The sequence below is a fragment of the Notolepis coatsorum genome, assembly GCF_963971535.1.
Source record: "Notolepis coatsorum genome assembly, chromosome: 12".
Lineage (NCBI taxonomy): Eukaryota > Metazoa > Chordata > Actinopteri > Aulopiformes > Paralepididae > Notolepis > Notolepis coatsorum.
This window is the reverse complement of record NC_140176.1, coordinates 24,612,116-24,631,542: the sequence shown is the minus strand read 5'-3', so window position 1 is coordinate 24,631,542 and position 19,427 is coordinate 24,612,116. Positions and strand designations below refer to the sequence as shown.

Below are 19,427 nucleotides of genomic sequence, written 5' to 3'. Positions count from 1 at the left end.
TGTTCAGTAGGCTAGAATGGATATTCAATGCATATTGTACAAGGAATATACAAGGGATATCAGGGAATATTAGAGAATATACAAATACAATTAAATATATATATATAAATAAATATATATATTCGGTTTAATCTGGCCCTTCACAACACTGTGTTTAGGGGGTAGCCCAACATGTTAGAAACATGCTGTGTTTAGGGGGTAGCCCAACATGTTAGAAACACGCCTGCAATGTATTGATATCTGGGCATTCACCAAGAACACACTTGAGTGTCATCAAAGTAATCACACAAAATGACTGTGAAATTAAAACATAAGAATATATTTTCAATAACAGACTGGGTACCATTTTCTGGAACGGGAAACGTTTATAGGTTAGGACATGTATATCTTCCTCTGAGTTTGTTTGTTTGTCAGTGTTTTCAACTTATAGATGGGTTCATCTTGACAACACAAACATTCTAAATGGATGTGCATTTATTTGTTTTGATGTTTGCTATACCTGTATATTCTCTATATACTGTAGAATGAATACCTGACAGGAAATACAAATATAAACTGTTCCCTAGCAACAGGATTCCAGTGAAAGTATTTTCTCTTCCAGAAAAGGTTACTCAGCCTGTTATTGAATAGATATTTAAAGTTTTAAAGGGGACATTATTATGGAAAATGGGGTTTGAAACTTTTGATGGTTTTTGATTTTGAAAATGTGTCTTTGCAAGGATGTGTCTGAAAAGTTATTTGGGCACTGGGGGGAAATAGCATATGTACTCCTTGCCGTTTTGGCCGTGGTTTGAAGTCTTCAGATTAACAAGCCCAAACAAGCTGTTCAGAATGATTGCCCTTTTTTTGAAGCAATACAATTGCTTTAATGAATCAATTAGCTGTGCATTTTTGTGCCAGTAACACTGCCTCCCTAATGTACTGCCAAGTTTGTAAACTTATTTCTTTACTCTTGGGTGTGGTGTAGCCAGACGGGGGATGAAATAATTAAATCTAAATTGAGTGTCTGTAACACCCACATCAAATACAATACAAGAGAAGAAAGTAGTGCTGGAAAATAAATAATGAAAATGACATTTAGACAAATAATAATAATAATACATCAGACTTATAGGGCGTTTTTCTGGGTACCCAAAGACACATTACATGGTGGGATTATATTAAACAAGTAAAAACAACACTATTTAATAATATCAAAATGATTCAAACATAGGGGGAGGGGGGTGACAGCAGTTTAGGAGGGAAAGCCTGTGTGAAGAGGTGGGTTTTGAGGGCCGTTTTTGAATCTTGGCAGTGTGGAAGCATTTTTATGTGGATTGGAAGTGCATTCCACAGAGGGGGCAGCGACCGGTTTGGCAATTTGGCCGGTTGACAGGAGGTTGGCATCAGCAGACCTGAGGGGGCGTGTTGTTGGAGGAGGCCAGACATGTAAGCGGGGGGCAGGTTGTTGAGGGCCTGTAGGTAGCGAGTAAATACATTTTTTTTATCCACTTTTTCTCCTTATTTTCTATTTTTCTCCCATCCCCCAATTTCGTGTTTCCAATTCTCCCCTGCCCTGTCTTGAACGTTGCTCGACTATGCCCCCCACTGGTCGGTTGTAGCGAGGATAGAAGCCTTGCATCACGTGTTCCCTCCGGCACACGAGGATGCAGCCTGTCACATCTTTTCACCGGCCAGCACGGACTCTCAGTGGCGAGGTGTAACGCGTGGGAGGCTCACACTACCCTAGCCACTTCCTGTCTTTGCTGTGCAGGCGTCGCCCAACCGACCTGTAGGAGTCGCTGTCCACAACGTCCAATCCCCACCCATCGACTTCCACCCGCTGACTCTGCCAAACGAGCCAGTGAGTAAAACTTTGAAGTCTACCCTGTATTTAACCAGGAGCCAGTGTAGATCATGAAGGACTGGGGTGATGTGGTCTCTTAAACGGCACGGTGGTGTAGTGGTTAACACTGTCGCCTCACAGCTAGAAGGTCTAGGGTTCGATTCCCGCTTGGGGACCAGGTTTCCGCGTTGCCAGGTACCCAGGTGAGGTATCTCCCGGGCCTTTCTGTGTGGAGTTTGCATGTTCTCCCCCCGTGCTCGCAAGGGTTTCCCCTCCCGATAAGATAAACCCAATGGAAAACCATGCACAACAGATCGCTAACGCTGTCGCGTCCCTGACGAAGACGGACAGGAGCACTTGGATTGGTCCCCGGGGCGCGGCCCCCCTTATCTGCTCCCGGCTGCCCTTGGGGGGGAAGGACGACGGGACGGGTCAAGCGCAGCCAGAGACTAAATCTCATCGGCGACCCCAAAAAAATAGCATGTGTGTGTTCCTGTGTGTGCCGCCCAGCGCATGCGTGTGTCACTGCATGACGAATAAAGACTTCAAAGTCCAGTTATTATTAAACAGGTACTGGTGAGTACAGTAGATCATGAAGGACTGGGTGATGTGGAAGAAGGCTGTTTTGGTGACTAGACTAGTTAATTTGCAACAAAAAAACAAACATGTTCCACAGATTCACTCGTTGAGCTGCCTTGTGTGATTATTACTTCTGATGTCACTCTCCCCAACCTTCTCTGTGAATGCGCAGGCATGAGTACATTGCAGGCTTTTTCATGAAATGCACTGCCCCCTAAGTAATAGTAATTATTAAATGTAATCTTTTGCACCGTCCTTGAGCCGCGCTTCTCATCCTCCCTCCTCTCTGGTTCATCTTTTCTCTAACCAGGTATTGAGAGTGACGTTCAATGACCTGCATCCTGCCACACTGCGCTGCTTCAGAACAACTTTGTTAATGGCTTTTTTTCTTTTTACTCTTATAAATCCATTAAAGAAATAGAACCGCTCCATAGGAAGCCTCACAAAGCTTGGTTCACGGGTGGCACCGGATGCAAATGGCAGAATAATGTTTTGATTGTTTGCGAGTTCTCCTCTAATCTCTTTTCTTGTTCGGTGTACAGCATGTCATCGGATATGCAGCTTTAAAAGGAACACGCCAACATTATGGGGAAATGCTCTTACCGTCTTCTCCAGAGTCGAGACAAGAAGATTGATACCAATATCCCCTCTGTGTGTTCAGTAGAAAGCTATCCGGCTGCAGACTAGCCTAGCTTTTATATATAAACATCAAATAGAAAATTCTGAAATTTTAGTTTGGTACATTTAGATTGTTTCTCTGTTGTAACGATGCTTCTTGGCAACACATTTTATACAGTTGGAAAGCCTGTTTATTTCCCTTTTTAAATGGTGCCCCATTTCTAAGGATCATGCATTTGTGGGATGAGCAGCACAGCTGAGTATGTGAGTTGCGTTCATGTAAGATTTGCCAAATCTTCTCTGCGAATGGCAAACCGCTTATTCTGCTGTTGCTATTGCTATTGACCCGGGTAGCCTACCCCCAGGTGCTGCCAATCAGGTAGTATTTAAAATGGAAATAAATAGGGATGCACCGAAATTTCGGCCACCAAAAGATTTCGGCCGAAAATGGCAAAAAATGGCCTTTCGGCTTTCGGCCAAAGAGTTTTTTCACCGAAAATATATCACAGAAACAGAAACAACCTGTAACCTAACGCGTGTTGTTGTGATGATGTCGCGCTGTCGGGAGTCGCGCTGTTTCTATGTAAACTCTGTGCACAACGTGTCCAATAAATGCGTCTGCAGCTTTATATCCTTATTTACTATATGCCCGTCGCGGTTAATCACAGAGTGATCTAATATGCATATTCTTCAGAGCGAGAGGGGGGGGATTGTGTTTCTCACATTGACGCTGTCTGTCGTTGATAATATAATCTGAAGAGCATTATTATTATCATTCTCGAGCATACACGTCGCGCGTCTACTGTGCCGAGTCAAGAGAGAACATTCATCGTCCTGGGACTAGAAAGGTGCGCTCAGTAGAGCACAGATGTCCACCGCGGCAGCCAGAGAAAAGATGGAATTAATGTACTGTATGCATTCAGAAGTGCTGAATAAATGTTTTATGGACCCATAATAGTGATTATTTATTATTTAAGTTAAGTTTAGCCATAATCATATATTTTTCCATAATCATAATGTTCCACAACATTGGTAAAAAAAAATTCTATTCTATGAATCATTTTCGGCATTCGGTTTTCGGCCAACTGTATTCTATTTTCGGTATCGGTTTCGGCCAAGAATTTCCCATTCGGTGCATCCCTAGAAATAAACAGGCTTTCCAATGGTATAAAATCTTCCCAAGAAGCATTGTTAATAATCTACCAAACACAAATTTCCAAACTTTTTGTTCAATGTTTATATTATGGATGCACCGATATGAAGATGGATACGATACATGTTGATATATTGCTCAGCCACTCAGTCCAAAGCACTGCTTCTTGCTACCTTTCCTTATTCTCCTGCACTATTTGAATATCTTCCTCTTTCTATTGGCTACAGCAAGCAGGTGCCCATCCATACATAGGCTGTACAGTCCTGGTCCTGTCTGTCGTCCAACCAATCATGGCAGTGCTCCGCCCCGCCCCCGAGTCCCGCTGGTAAGACCTCAAACTACATTTTAATAATAGCGCCTACGGCTACAGTAGCTCATCACTGCCCAGATTAAGCGAAGATTATGGTGACACATGGATGTACCCCATGTTGAGTGTGTGTAAAGTGTGGAAATTGTAGGTGAAAACAAGTAAAAATTCAACAAAAAGGTTCACTGGCTCCACCTTGTTTCACTTATGTTTTAGTCCATTCATGTCTTGATTATAATGGAGTCTTTATTATTATAATTATTATTATTATTATTTTTTTACATTGTATTTAAAAAACAAATAGCACTATTATTGATAAATGTGATCTAGCAGAGGTAAGTGGCAAATATTAACCATATATGCTGTCTAGATTGTTTGGAATTGAGATCAGGTTAAGTATGTTTACATGAATTGTTATGGCTTTATTGTTTTAAAATCCCAATAATGTTGTGGGTCCACATGGGTGAGCAACACTAATGTGAACACAAGAGTTAAATGATCATCCTCAGCCAACTGCAATCTTGCCAAGACTGGTTTCTCATTTATTTATTCCCCCCCCCACCTACTGCAGGAGGTTCATCTTCAATTGGATGCATTTGGGAACAGGCACTTTACTGCAGATACTGGCCGGTAAGGAATGATGATTAAGAGGGAAGGCTGGGTTGGTGGGGATCATGGAAGGATGGTCATGATGACAACCACACATTTCCAAAACATTTTCAGGGTGAAATATCTTTCATCTTATCTCCTCTCCTCTCTCTGTCCTCTCTCCTCTTTCCTTTCCTCTTCCACTCTCCCTTTTACTCCCCCTCTCCTTATCTACTGCCATCATCTTCTCCCTTCTCTCCTCTTCTTCCCTTTCGTATTTTCCTCTTCCACTCTCCTTTCCTCTCTTCTACCCCCAATTAATCCCCATTTCCTACCCCTTTCCTCTCATCTCCTCTCTGTCTCCTTTCTCCCTCTTCCTCTCCTCTCCTTCTCTTCTCTCCCAGTGGCGAGTATCTTCCTTGGGGTTGGTCTGCAGGCGTTGCAGCTCCCAGGCTCCTGGTCCAGGGGTGTCCTGGCTGGCTGGGTGACCTGGGTCCTTCTGGCAGACCTGGTCCTACTGCTTCACTCTAAAAGACTCAAGAAAAGAGGTACTAGCGGCGGGCAACACAGCTCCCATCTTCCTGCAAGTAGAGTGTCATTAGACCATAACAACATATATCACATGGTAGTCTTTAAGCTACAATAGGTAAGATCTCTCTGTTTGAATTTTGCTCCAAAACAACTGGACACAATGACTCACGGTCTACTGTAAATTTGTGATTGAAAATCGTACACACAGAACGTTTAGTGTAGTTGTACATGGCGCAGTTTGTGTCAAATTCAATCAGAACAAGCTTTCCTCACACCATACTGTATATCATGTGAATAAGCTGTCTTCACGCCATATATCATGTGAATAATCTTTCCTCGCACTATATCTCATGTGAATAAGCTTTCCTCACTATATCTCATGTGAATAAGCTTTCCTCACTATATCTCATGTGAATAAGCTTTCCTCACACTATATCTCATGTGAATAAGCTTTCCTCACACTACAGTATATCTCATGTGAATAAGCTTTCCTCACACTATATCTCATGTGAATAAGCTTTCCTCACACTACTGTATATCTCATGTGAATAAGCTTTCCTCGCACTATATCTCATGTGAATAAGCTTTCCTCACAGTACTGTACAGTATATCTTGTGTGAATAAGCTTTCCTCACTATATCTCATGTGAATAAGCTTTCCTCATTATATCTCATGTGAATAAGCTTTCCTCACTATATCTCATGTGAATAAGCTTTCCTCACTATATCTCATGTGAATAAGCTTTCCTCACACTATATCTCATGTGAATAAGCTTTCCTCACACTACAGTATATCTCATGTGAATAAGCTTTCCTCACACTATATCTCATGTGAATAAGCTTTCCTCACACTATATCTCATGTGAATAAGCTTTCCTCACTATATCTCATGTGAATAAGCTTTCCTCACACTACTGTATATCTCATGTGAATAAGCTTTCCTCACACTATATCTCATGTGAATAAGCTTTCCTCACACTATATCTCATGTGAATAAGCTTTCCTCACACTACTGTATATCTCATGTGAATAAGCTTTCCTCACACTATATCTCATGTGAATAAGCTTTCCTCACACTACTGTATATCTCATGTGAATAAGCTTTCCTCACACTATATCTCATGTGAATAAGCTTTCCTCACTATATCTCATGTGAATAAGCATGAACAAGTGGTGTCTTTACAGTGTTGTTTTCCCTCTCTCATGGGCATGGCACACGATATTGGGTCCTTTCCATGTATTATAATACACAGTACTTTATTATACACTGTGAACCCTGTTAGCAGCTTATCTGCACGGTAATTAAACAAAACCAATAGGCATCTATTTTATCTAATGACTTCTTAGTTTCTTTCTAGACTAGTTGGATTAGTCTTTTCAATTTTACCTCAAATAACATTTTCATCTTCTTAGTTTTAGCTTTGATCAGTCCCTGAAGTAAACATTTGGCACCAGTGCAGTTATTTACCCTCTGGTTCAGTTAATGTGTGTGTGTGTGTGTGTGTGTGTGTGTGTGTGTGTGTGTGTGTGTGTGTGTGTGTGTGTGTGTGTGTGTGTGTGTGTGTGTGTGTGTGTGTGTGTGTGTGTGTGTGTGTGTGTGTGTGTGTGTGTGTGTGTGTGTGTGTGTGTGTGTGTGTGTGTGTGTGTGTGTGTGTGTGTGTGTGTGTGTGTGTGTGTGTGTGTGTGTGTGTGTGTGTGTGTGTGTGTGTGTGTGTGTGTGTGTGTGTGTGTGTGTGTGTGTGTGTGTGTGTGTGTGTGTGTGTGTGTGTGTGTGTGTGTGTGTGTGTGTGTGTGTGTGTGTGTGTGTGTGTGTGTGTGTGTGTGTGTGTGTGTGTGTGTGTGTGTGTGTGTGTGTGTGTGTGTGTGTGTGTGTGTGTGTGTGTGTGTGTGTGTGTGTGTGTGTGTGTGTGTGTGTGTGTGTGTGTGTGTGTGTGTGTGTGTGTGTGTGTGTGTGTGTGTGTGTGTGTGTGTGTGTGTGTGTGTGTGTGTGTGTGTGTGTGTGTGTGTGTGTGTGTGTGTGTGGGCTTGTGCGTAGGAGTGAAAGTGTGGCAGTGTGTGTTTAAGTGAATATCAAGCAGCTTGTCAGTTGTCAGTCCTTTCTGCCAGTGACACAGAGAACATCTTGGTCGCCCATTTCCACGTTTGAGAAGATAACGTGAGTGAGCCGAAGTGTACTCTCAATGTGCAGTGCTGCAGAGTAGTGTAGAACACACATAAGGTTAGACATCTTCTTCAGTTAGGCAATTCTGTGAGTACATTCAGTTCAGAAGCATACAGCCTACAATCCCTACATTTAGAACCACAAAACAACATAAAAATCATGCTGTGTGTCAAATCAAATCAAATGTATTTGTAAAGCCCAAAATCACAAGTTAAAGTCTTCTTTAACGCTGTGGGCGCCAAACCCGAGATACGTCTGGTTAACTCGCGCGATAAGTCTGGTTAACTTGGGCGCCAGACCCGAGATATTTCGGGTTTTGGTCGTTTATTATTATTTTTTATATTTGTATTCATTATCCATCCAGGGAACCTGGTGTTATCATAGGGAATGAGTCTGAGATCGCAAAAGTGCAATACCGGCCGCATCCTACCAGGCGGCGGTATCGAGCACCCTTTGAAACCTTGTGTGCCAGGCGGCTGTGCATCGATTATATGGGTCCGGGTCGCGTGAATATTAAAGGCAACCAACTTGTGTTCAGCTTTTCTCTGATTGGCTACGACCCCCGCCCCCTTTTGCCGCGAACGCGGAGCATAATGTATAATGTTATTTCGCGTTTGTAACGTCATAATATCAGTGGAGGCTGCTGACTGATTAACTACAGTATAATGTTATTTCGCGGAGCATAATGTATAATGTTATTTGTAACGTCATAACATCAGTGGAGGCTGCTGACTGATTAACTACAGTATAATGTTATTTCGCGGAGCATAATGTATAATGTTATTTCGCGTTTGTAACGTCATAACATCAGTGGAGGCTGCTGGCTGATTAACTACAGTATAATGTTATTTCGCGGAGCATAATGTATAATGTTATTTCGCGTTTGTAACGTCATAACATCAGTGGAGGCTGCTGAAGCGCCAGCGGGGCGATGCAGTGGTTTCTCCCCCGGCTTCCGTGCGCCGCCGCCGGCTTGCAGCTCCAGCAGCAGCGGCCGTCTTCCGTTGTAGAAGCACTTTCAATGACAGAGCTCTCATATTTTGCGAATGCATAAACTATATCTTAAATTATGGCTATGTGTCTAATATGGCTGTCGCTTATCAATGACTTCGCGACAGTCATATTAGACACATAGCCATAATTTAAGATATAGTTTATGCATTCGCAAATATGAGAGCTCTGTCATTGAAGTGGGTGGTGGCAGCGTAACAGCGTTCACCCTGATGTAAAGTAGCGATTTTTATTGTTTTGTCATGACAAACCAATTACATAATCCTAACATATGTGTAAAGAAACAACATATTCCAGTTAACGGTATATTTTTTTAATGATTCATTACGGTATAAATTAGATTAACTGGAGCTGCGTATTGCTGGCTCTCATATTTGCGAATACAACAGCGTTCACCCTGATGTAAACAATTCACATATTGAACGATATATATTTGATGTCAAATGGGCCATAGTATTGTATCCATAGCTATAATATAGAATATAATATAGCCCTGCAAACAAGGTGACGAAATCCTATGTTTTAATGCTTGGCCTAGCTACCACAAGCCCAGACTAGTCCCTGGCGCCGAATGTGTTAAACAAGTCAAGAAGAAACAAAAAAACACCATGAAATCCAAACTAAATGTAAAATAAATAAATGCAACACTCCCAGACATACCCCAGCGAAGGTAAGGAAAAACTCACAAAAAACCTAGCAATAGGAAAAAAGCACCACAGGCGATGTGGAGGAGAGAAACCTTAGAAGGGCCATTCAAGGGGGGATCCCCCTTCTTGGATGTCGGTGATAGTAGTGTTGCTATGGATGATCGATGGGTGGAGAATAAAACAGGCGAATAGTTGGTATGTATGTACATATACGTGTAATAAAACACAAATATGTACATGCAATAGCAACTGGGGTAAGAATTTTTTTTTAAGATTGAAATAGACTCGGAGTTCAAAATATCAGTCATATTCCGTTTGCAGACGAGTATGTATTCCGCTCTGATCCATTTGAAGTATGGGGGCGACGTAGAGAGGATTGCATCATCTTGGTCATCACTACAAGACATCCACCACCTTGGCCTTGGTCAATTGACCTACCCTCTTTTCTTAATCCTCCAATCACAATGGTTTCTTCCCAAGCGACAGTTGTGAAGAAAAAAAGGCAGAGCTTGAGATAGGTCAATTAGAAATGTTTTCCTTACTAACTCTTAACCCTTTCTCTGCCACGCTTATATCCATCCTTATACCATCCTCTGCCAGCTCTATTTGTCTATGGAGATGTTCCCCTTCTTTGCAGGGCTATAACTTTTTAAATTGTATTGCTAAATTGACATTACTATGGCCCATTCAACATCAAGTATCTATCGTTTAGGATGTAGCAACGTTCTACTTTTTTATTCACATATTCATACTAAAATACGGTCTAAAGTATAAATATGTTTTTATCGTTTTCTGCAGCATTCTGCAGAACGTGAGTTATAGCCATAAATACATATATTAGATCATCAAATGTAGTTTGATACCTATTGACGTCAGATTAAAAATTTCAATTGTACAAGGTCCTAAACGTCATGCCTCATCATCTGCTGGTGACCGGAGGGGGGGGGGTTATAAGTCCGTGGCCGACGTTAAATCATTTATGTAGTATGGGCGATACATAGATCAGAGCAGTTTATATGGATAATAATAATCAAACACGCTGAAACTCACCGCAGCTTCCTCTGACCGTTGGGTGATCAGCGTGGAGCAGAAAGATCGCTATTATGGGATGTTGATATATGCGATCCATTTCCAGGTTGTATAATACTATATACGTCCAAATCATGTTGTTTATAGAGTTATTGGCAACGGATCGCTATCCAGTGTATCAAGCTGGAGTCCCGCGAGCGATAGTGAGTGGCCGGACGAAATATGGGTGAGCACCACTTCCTGCCGCTCACTTCCGGTTTTGGCGATTCGCCGATCGGCCACCAGATGGTGGTCTTGAACCGTTGAAGAGTTGAGAGGAGATCAACAGCAAGTCTCAAGTATCCGTGGGTGAAATATGATTGCCATGACAGATTTTTTAAATATTGATCTCAAAGACGCTGTACGACGTCATTGGCAGATTAAGCATGGCGAGCAATGACGTCTAAAGTCGTCCTTGGCGATTAAAGGGTTAACATGAGTCAAAGTACCATGCCTGTGAACCACCACTAGGGGCAGAGTGGGAATGAGGGAGTGAGGAAGTGACTGGGTGACTGTGTGTCTGAAATGGTGCATTCCATTGAAATGAGAACTAGGAAAGATCCGACCTCCTACTAGGAAAAAATTCAATGGAACGGCCGTTGAAGTCGGAATTCCAAGTACTGTAGGAAACTCAGGCATTGTCTCTCAGCTCCGACTTTTCCAAGAAGCAGTTATCTGACGTCATTTCAACATGGCTTCATACACTATAAACTGTAAACAACATTGTTTTAATCTTTAGTAGACGATTGTTCGACAGTGTGGTAGCCTCATTTAACAGCATGTATTGTGTTCAGAAACCAGCTTCTACATAAACTACAAATTCTACATGGTTTCTCCCTTGGTATTTCTAAGTTGGGACGTTGGAACGTACTGAGGTCATAATTAAAATTTTCCAACTGGGAACTTGTGACCTCCGACTTGTCTCTTTAACACAATAGCTGCCACGCAATATACGCATCATTAGCAGCTGACGCCATCACTGTAAACGGTGGGAGTCGCTCACCTTGTTTGCAGGGCTTTAACTATTTAAATATTATAGCTATATAATGCAATAATATGGCCCATTTGACATCGGGTATCTATCGTTCAAGATGTGGGAAAGTAATATTTTTTCCATTCATACATTGTCGTTTTATACCGTGGTGAATATAAGTATAGTTTTAGAGTGGTCTAGGATAATTCCTAGAACGCTAGTAATAGGCCGCGATGCATATTATACTTAATCCATTGGCATTTCGTCCCTATACACGCTACAATAAAAAATTCAAATGCATATGATCGGTATATATTATGTTCCATCATGCATGCAGGAAATGGGGGGGGTCGTTTAAATTAATTGATTGTCAATAACGGCATTCGTTAGTACAACAGCATACATTGATCAGATCGATTGCAGTGATAGCAATGGACAATCGAGCTGAAATTAACCTTAGATTGCTCTTACCTCTGGCCAATGAGACTGCAGAAAGAATATTCCTTCCTTTTTTATCCACTTTTTCTCCTTATTTTTCAATTTTTCTCCCAGCCCAATTTCGTATCGCCAATTCTCCCCTTCAATTCTCCCCTCCCCTGTCTTGAACGTTGCTAGACTATGCATCCCACTGGTCAGCTGTAGTGAGGATAGAAGCCTTGCATCACATGTCCCCTCCGGTACACGAGGAGGCAGCCTGTTGCATCTTTTCACCAGACAGCGCGGACTCTCAGTGGCGAGGAGTAACGCGTGGGAGGCTCACGCTGCCCCCGATCCTTCCTGTCTCTGCTGTACAGGCGTCACCCAACCGACCTGTAGGAGTCGCTGTCCACAACGTCCAATCCCCACTCATCGACTTTCCACCCGCTACCTCTGCCAATTGAGATAGTATGACGACTGGCCCAAGCCGCAGGCAATGCTGACTCGGGGAGTCGAGACCGGAGTCTCTTGCATTGGTGACAATCTCCGCTACGCCACCCAGCCGCCCATCAGAAAGAATATTCCAATTATTTGATTGCCATCTGCTAGATCGTATTTCCGTTTGGCCGACGCCATAAGCTCCAAAAGCATAATGATTCTTGCGTCTCGAAGGCGATTCAATGCACTCGAGTGTGTATCTGGATCCACGTTACAAAAAAACTCCACCCGGATGACATTTACTGACGCACAGAGCCAAGCTTCCTGCAGAAAGTAAGTGCAACATCGTCCGAATACCACCAGGTGGCGGTATCGGGCCGTTGCGATCTCAGACAGAGTGCCAGATTTTCCCACAGCCTTGCTGGATGAATTATGAATGGAAATAGCGAATAAAAGAAAAACGGATCCAATAACGAGTTTACTCGTTGTTTGGCGTCCAACGATTGGCAGGCTATAACGAGTTTATTCGTTTTTGGCGCAGAAATGGTTAATAATTGTATTGTTATTATTATTATTATTATTATTATTATTTATTTTTATGTTAAAGCTCCATTGTATCAATTAACACTTAGTCAATGTATATGTATCCACAGGGGGTGTTAGTGAAGACACACAACACATTATAGTTGCACAGCCAGAGGATAGGAGGCAGGTGAGTCTCTTTGCTTGTCTTAAGAATCCTTTTCTTTTACATTTCCTAGAATCTTGACAAATTATCTGATTGTTAAAACTTTCCCCCTTCGCCTACATTTCTCTCTAAAGGATCCAAAATTCAAGAGGATTGTGTTCATGGTGTTCCTCCTGGGAAATGTTGGATTCTTGGGTGCCCTGATGAACACTATAGCACATGTATAGTATCATTACTCTTTATTATGACCCTGTGCTAACCAGGATGATGCTTTTTTTAATCAGTGTTGAATATATATTTATATATAGTTATTCACTAATAAATGTTTGTGTTGTGTTACACAAGAATTTAAAGTTTTTGCCAAAGACGCTGTGCTGCAAGAGTTTCCGCTTGCCTTTTATCTTATCATACTGTGTATGTATAAGTCATTATGACAAAATCAAATTTTTTTAATGTTTTTTTTTGTGCTGCTGCTGCTCATTAAAATGTCATTGTGATTTTTATGTGTTTGCCGTGAGGGTTTCTTCATTTCAGTTTATTAGACTTGAGTGTCTTGAAAGAAAGGTTAGGAACATTACTTTCAAAATGTAATCGGTTACAGATTAGCCTTAACTCATTGACTGCCACGCTGTTTTCCCATCTTTACTCCCTGGCGCCAGCGTTATTGACCATTTTCACAATGTTTGCGGACCCATCGTATATTCTATATTATAGCTATGGAGACAATAGTATGGCTCATTTGACAGGCACTATTTATAGTACAATAGTGATGAAACAGTTCATTTCTACATCCCTTCGTTTGTGCGCTATACCAGGGTAAACATCGCCCCGTTTCAAAATAATCCAGGCTGGTTTTCTAGATCGTGAGATAAAGTGTGTTTTGTGCAGCATATGCGCAAATCTTGCGGCTGCTTGCCTGAAACCTATATTATTGCCAGGTCAAAGGTAAACACATGACCTTGTTTCTTCACAAAGCCGGGGGGTGGGGGGGTGTTTTCCGATGCTGCGATCATACAAACTCATGGTTTAGGATGGGGGTTCGGTAAAATAGACGTTACCTTTGTCAAAAGGTACACTACCATAATTATGTTTCTTCACAAAATCATCGGGGGGGGTCGTTTTCCGACACTGCGATCATACAAACGCATGTTTTATGATGGAGTTTTAATGCAGAAATGGGATGAGGTACAAACTTAGGGTAAGGTGCAATGAGGTATGAATTGTTGTGCAAATCTCTTTACTAATAAATATAAAGTGTGTCTAAAGTGAGTAAAGTGGGTGTTAAGGTGAGTGTTTATTTAAAGTGAGTGTGTACATGTGGATGTGTGTGCTGTGAGTGTAGATGATGGGTTGTTACATAGTGTCATTGTCGTTGAGCATCCTGATGGCCTGGGGATAGAAGCTCCTTCTGAGTCTCTGTACTGGCCATGAGACTCCGGTATCGCTTGCAGTTCAAAGAGGCAGTTGTTTGGGTGACTAGAGTCTTTGATTATTCTCTTAGCCTTGGCCCTGCAACGCTTGTTGTAAATATCCTGGAGAGTGGGAAGCCCACCTCCAATTGTGCGTTTGGCTGAACGGGCCACTCACTGTAGTCTGCTACGGTCTTGTGCGGTGCTATTCCCAAACCAGGAGGTGATGTTACCAGTCAGGATGCTCTCTATTGGGCACGAGTAGAAGTTCTTGAGGATCTTCTGACTCACTTTGAACTTCCTTAGGCGCCTAAGGAAATAGAGGCGTTGCCATGCCTTCTTCACTACACTGTCAATGTGTGTGGTCCATGTCAAATCTTCGGATATGTGGACTCCGAGGTACTTAAAACTGTTCACTCTCTCGACCGGTGCCACATCGATGCTGAGGGGGCTGTAGTCCCTGGCCCCGACCTCCTAAAGTCCACAATCATCTCTTTCGTTTTGCTGACGTTCAGGGAGAGGCTGTTCTCCTGACACCACCGCGCCAGATCCTCTACCTCTTCCAGGTAGGCCCTCTTGTCGTTTGCAGAGATCAGGCCCACCACTACTGTGTCATCAGCAAACTCATCTTGACTCATCTCCACAAGGACCAAGCTCAGAACCTCTGCGCCCCCACCCCTCCCTCTGGAACTCACTCCGTCTCACTCCCTCCCTTCACGAATGTGCTAAAAACTCACCTCTTCATATCTGCTTTCATTCTCTGATCATATTTAGTATTTTTTTTTTATATGTATTTCAACTTTGTTTACCATTATTGTCTTTTTCCCCTCTCAACTTTGTTCCTTTGTTCTGATTTTACTTGTTCCTTTTTCTTCATTTTTACGCATTCACGCTCTTTTTGTGACTGGAAGCATAGTGCAGCTTCATCGTGTCATCAGTTGTTTTGACATGAGGGGGATGCGTGCACCCGTGTCATTTGTGGGTCCTGAGTTTGTGGGTACATGTCTATGGCGCGACCCCGGTCAGTCGCCTTTGGTTTAGCTCCGCGACGATTGTGCTCATTTTTAGCTATTATGTTTGTTTTTTCGACTTTTTTTATTAAATCATCACTGGCGGGTATGTCATACGACCGCCAGACACTTATGGACCTAAACTCCGGACTCAAATTGGAGTTGGGAGACACTTTATGCCCAGAAGGGCTAACAGAAATCAAGCGGGAGAACGGCAACAAAGGAAACGGCAGAAAGAAACATAGAGGTAGACGAGGCGGTATCAGACTTAGATTAAAAAGATCTGCTTACCGTCCAGCAATTCCATCCATCTTTCTGGCGAATGCACGTTCGTTGGAGGGAAGGATGGACGACTTGAGAGCGAGGGTACGATTCCAACGGGAGATGAGAGACGTTAATATCATGTGTTTCACTGAGACATGGCTCAAGCCAGCAACGCCGGATAACAGCGTCTCTCCATCGGACAATTTCACCGTCCTGAGAGCAGATCGCACGGCAGCCTCTGGGAAGAGCGTCGGAGGTGGGGTCTGCATCCTCACGAACAATCTCTGGGTTAATCCCAAGGAAGTACATGTCCTCTCAAGTTCATGCTCCCCAGATATGGAACATCTCCAGATCCTGTGTCGCCCGTATCACCTACCCCGTGAGTTTACCGCGGTCATTTTATCCGTCGTGTATATTCATCCACAGGCAAATACCGGCAAAGCGCTGGGGGAATTACACGACCACATCAACAAACAGCAGATCAAGCACCCGGAAGCCGCGACGATAGTGACTGGTGATTTCAACCAGGCAAACCTGAAAAAAGTGATGCCGACTTTTTTTCAGCACATTGCCTGCTCCACAAGAGGGGGAAACACACTCGACCACTGCTACACCCCGTTCAGAGCTGCCTACAAGGCTGTAGCGGCTCCGCCACTGATGGGCTCTGTAAGCGCGAGCGATCACGACTCCATCTTTTTAATCCCAGCATACAAACAGCGATCACGCGAAGCCGTCGTGTCACGTGAGACAAAAAAGTGGGCTGACGAATCAGAGGCCGAGCTCCGTGACGCGTTCAAGGATACAGACTGGGACATGTTTGAAGAAAGCGCCAGTGACGTCAGCGAGTATGCTGATACCGTTGTAAGCTACATAACAACAGTGGCAGACGGCATTGTCCCCACAAAGACGGCGCGGGTTTTCCCAAACCAGAAACCTTGGGTGGACAGCACTATAAGAACAGCCCTAAACTCACGCACCACGGCTTATAACCTGGGCAGAGAGTCAGGAAATATGGAAGAATACAAGGCTTCAGTCTACACTCTGCGCAAGGCTGTTAAACTTGCTAAGAGGACATATGCTGAGAAACTGGAGACACAAATGGCACAAAACGACACAAGAGGCTTGTGGAGGGGACTGAAGACAATAACTGACTACAAAGTCAGCGCCCCCGCAATGGGGAGCGACGACGCCTCTCTAGCGGACAAACTCAACTCCTTCTACGCTCGGTTCGGTGTAGACAGTGTCGCCGCTAGCCCTCTGGCTAGTGACGTCACTGGCGCACCGGCTGTTGTGGAGGGGGGGGGGCAACCGCGGGGGGGCGGGGGCGCTCTCTCGTTGTCGGAACACAGTGTGAGAAGAGCATTTATGCAGGTGAACACCAGGAAGGCTGCAGGCCCAGATGGTATAACAGGACGCATACTTAAGTCCTGTGCAAACCAGCTTGCCCCGGTGTTCACCGCCATATTTAATCAATCCCTGGCGGAGTCAGTAGTCCCTGCCTGCTTCAAGATGTCTACCATCATCCCTGTACCGAAGAAACCCTCCCCAACATGTCCAAATGATTACAGACCGGTGGCACTCACCTCTGTGGTCATGAAATGTTTCGAGAGGCTGGTCAAGGACCACATTTGTGCCTCTCTCCCCAGCGATATGGACCCTATGCAATTTGCATACAGGACAAACAGGTCCACTGATGACGCTGTCTCCCAGGTACTGCACAGCACTCTCTCCCACCTTGACCGTCAGAAGGGGGGCTATGTGAGACTGTTGTTCATTGACTACAGCTCAGCGTTCAACACCATAGTCCCCACCAGACTGGTGGACAAGCTGATCGAGCTAGGCCTGAGCTCCGCCCTGAGCGCCTGGGTACTGGACTTTCTGAGTGAAAGACCCCAGGCGGTCAGGGTGGGGGGTCAGACCTCCAACACCATCACCCTGAGCATCGGGTCCCCCCAGGGCTGTGTTCTAAGCCCCCTGCTGTACTCACTCTACACACACGACTGTGTGGCCAAGTTCAGCTCCAACTCCATTGTGAAGTTCGCCGACGACACGGTGGTGGTGGGGCTGATCTCGGACAACGACGAGAAGGCCTACCGGGAGGAGGTTGAGGTACTGGAACGTTGGTGCCAGGACAACAGCCTGCTCCTGAACATTGGTAAAACCAAGGAGCTGATCGTGGATTATAGGAGAGGACAGCGGGAGACACACACACCACTGAGGATTAACGGGGCTACTGTGGACAGGGTGAGCAGCTTCAAGTACCTGGGGGTCCACATCTCAGAGGACCTGACATGGTCAACACACATAGGCACAGTAGTAAAGAAAGCGAAGCAGCGCCTCTACCACCTGAGACAGTTAAGGAAGTTCAGAGTATCGGGGAAGATACTTCAGTCCTTCTACTCAGGAGCTGTAGAGAGCATCTTGACCGGAAACATCACTGCCTGGTATGGGAACAGCACGGCACAGGACAAGAAGGCCCTACAGAGTGTGGTGCGCTCAGCCGAGCGTACCACGGGTATTGCGCTACCTCCCCTGCAGGCTCTATACAACAAGAGGTGCAAATCCAGAGCCTGCAGGATAATGAAAGACCCCCACCACCCCAATAACAGCCTGTTCCAGCTGCTGAGGTCAGGCAGACGCCTGCGAATTCTAGAGACTAAGACGGAGAGGCTTAGGCTAAGCTTCTTCCCCCAGGCCATCAGAGCCTTGAACAATGAACATCGAGAGACACAGAAACTGAACTATCCACACACAAGTACATACACGACACGCACGCTGAGCACGCTCACACACTAGCAGCCACTTTAACACTCATGCCGCACACACGCACACTTATGGCCAGAGGAAAGGCCACTTAAAATAGTATAACATCAGGAACAGTGTATTGCACTACTAAAGCTAACTAGCATGTCCTATATGCTCTGTAAATACTAATGTACAGATACCGAGATGGCACACCATGTACCTGTTTATTGCACTGTTTTATTGGATTCTATTAATATGTTGTACCACTGTATTTTATTGGATTCTATTATATGTTGTACCACTGTATTGCACATCGTCGCGGGCAAGACCAGCCGCATTTCATTGTATACCTGTATGCCGTGACAATTAAAACTCTTGAATCTTGAATCTTGAATCTTGAGCGACTTGTGTAGTGAGCGCATAGAGCCGTCTGGCCCTGACCACAGCGCTGATGTGGGAGAAACTAGGCATCACAGTTCAAATATGCATCAATATTCTACGATTTCTCACCTCAGATTTTCACAAACATGTTTTAGTGAAACAGTTTATGTGCCACAGTCACATAGTATATGAACACATACTTTGTACTACAGTTTAAAAGTGATGTGAACTATCTTTATCACATATATTTACCCCCCCCCCCCTTCCATTGTCTAAGGAACAATGATAAAGAGTTTCAACTGCTCTGTTCATAAGTGAACAATAGGAAAAGCTTAGAGCACAGTCTGCTCCCTGAGGCTTTCCTTTACCTTCTATCTTATATCCATAAATAGCTCTCTTTTATGTTGTGTTTTTGGGGTGCCATTGTACTTGTATGATGCATGTGTGACAAATAAAGACTTGACTGTGACAGCTGGTATTCCCATCGGTCTCCCAGCCAAGGAGATGACTAACGAGACCATGACCAGTGAGATTTATTTAAAAAAAATTTGTATCTCTCTTTCTCCGATTTCGCTGTTTTCTCCCCGTCCCAATTTAGTCATTGTGCCAATCCCC

General features: G+C 43.9%; 1 protein-coding gene across 1 annotated transcript in view; it reads left to right on the top strand.

Moving 5' to 3' along the window:
- frrs1b (ferric-chelate reductase 1b) overlaps nucleotides 1-13,504 on the top strand; it is a 46,388-nt gene extending 32,884 nt beyond the window's left edge. Inside the window, exons 12-16 of the mRNA XM_084326479.1 lie at nucleotides 4,403-4,500; nucleotides 5,054-5,112; nucleotides 5,475-5,618; nucleotides 12,969-13,027; nucleotides 13,138-13,504. Of these exons, the coding sequence (XP_084182605.1) occupies nucleotides 4,403-4,500; nucleotides 5,054-5,112; nucleotides 5,475-5,618; nucleotides 12,969-13,027; nucleotides 13,138-13,230 (453 nt within the window). The 3' untranslated portion in view covers nucleotides 13,231-13,504. The remainder of the gene's footprint in view (nucleotides 1-4,402; nucleotides 4,501-5,053; nucleotides 5,113-5,474; nucleotides 5,619-12,968; nucleotides 13,028-13,137) is intronic.
- The last annotated feature ends 5,923 nt before the right edge of the window (nucleotides 13,505-19,427 follow it).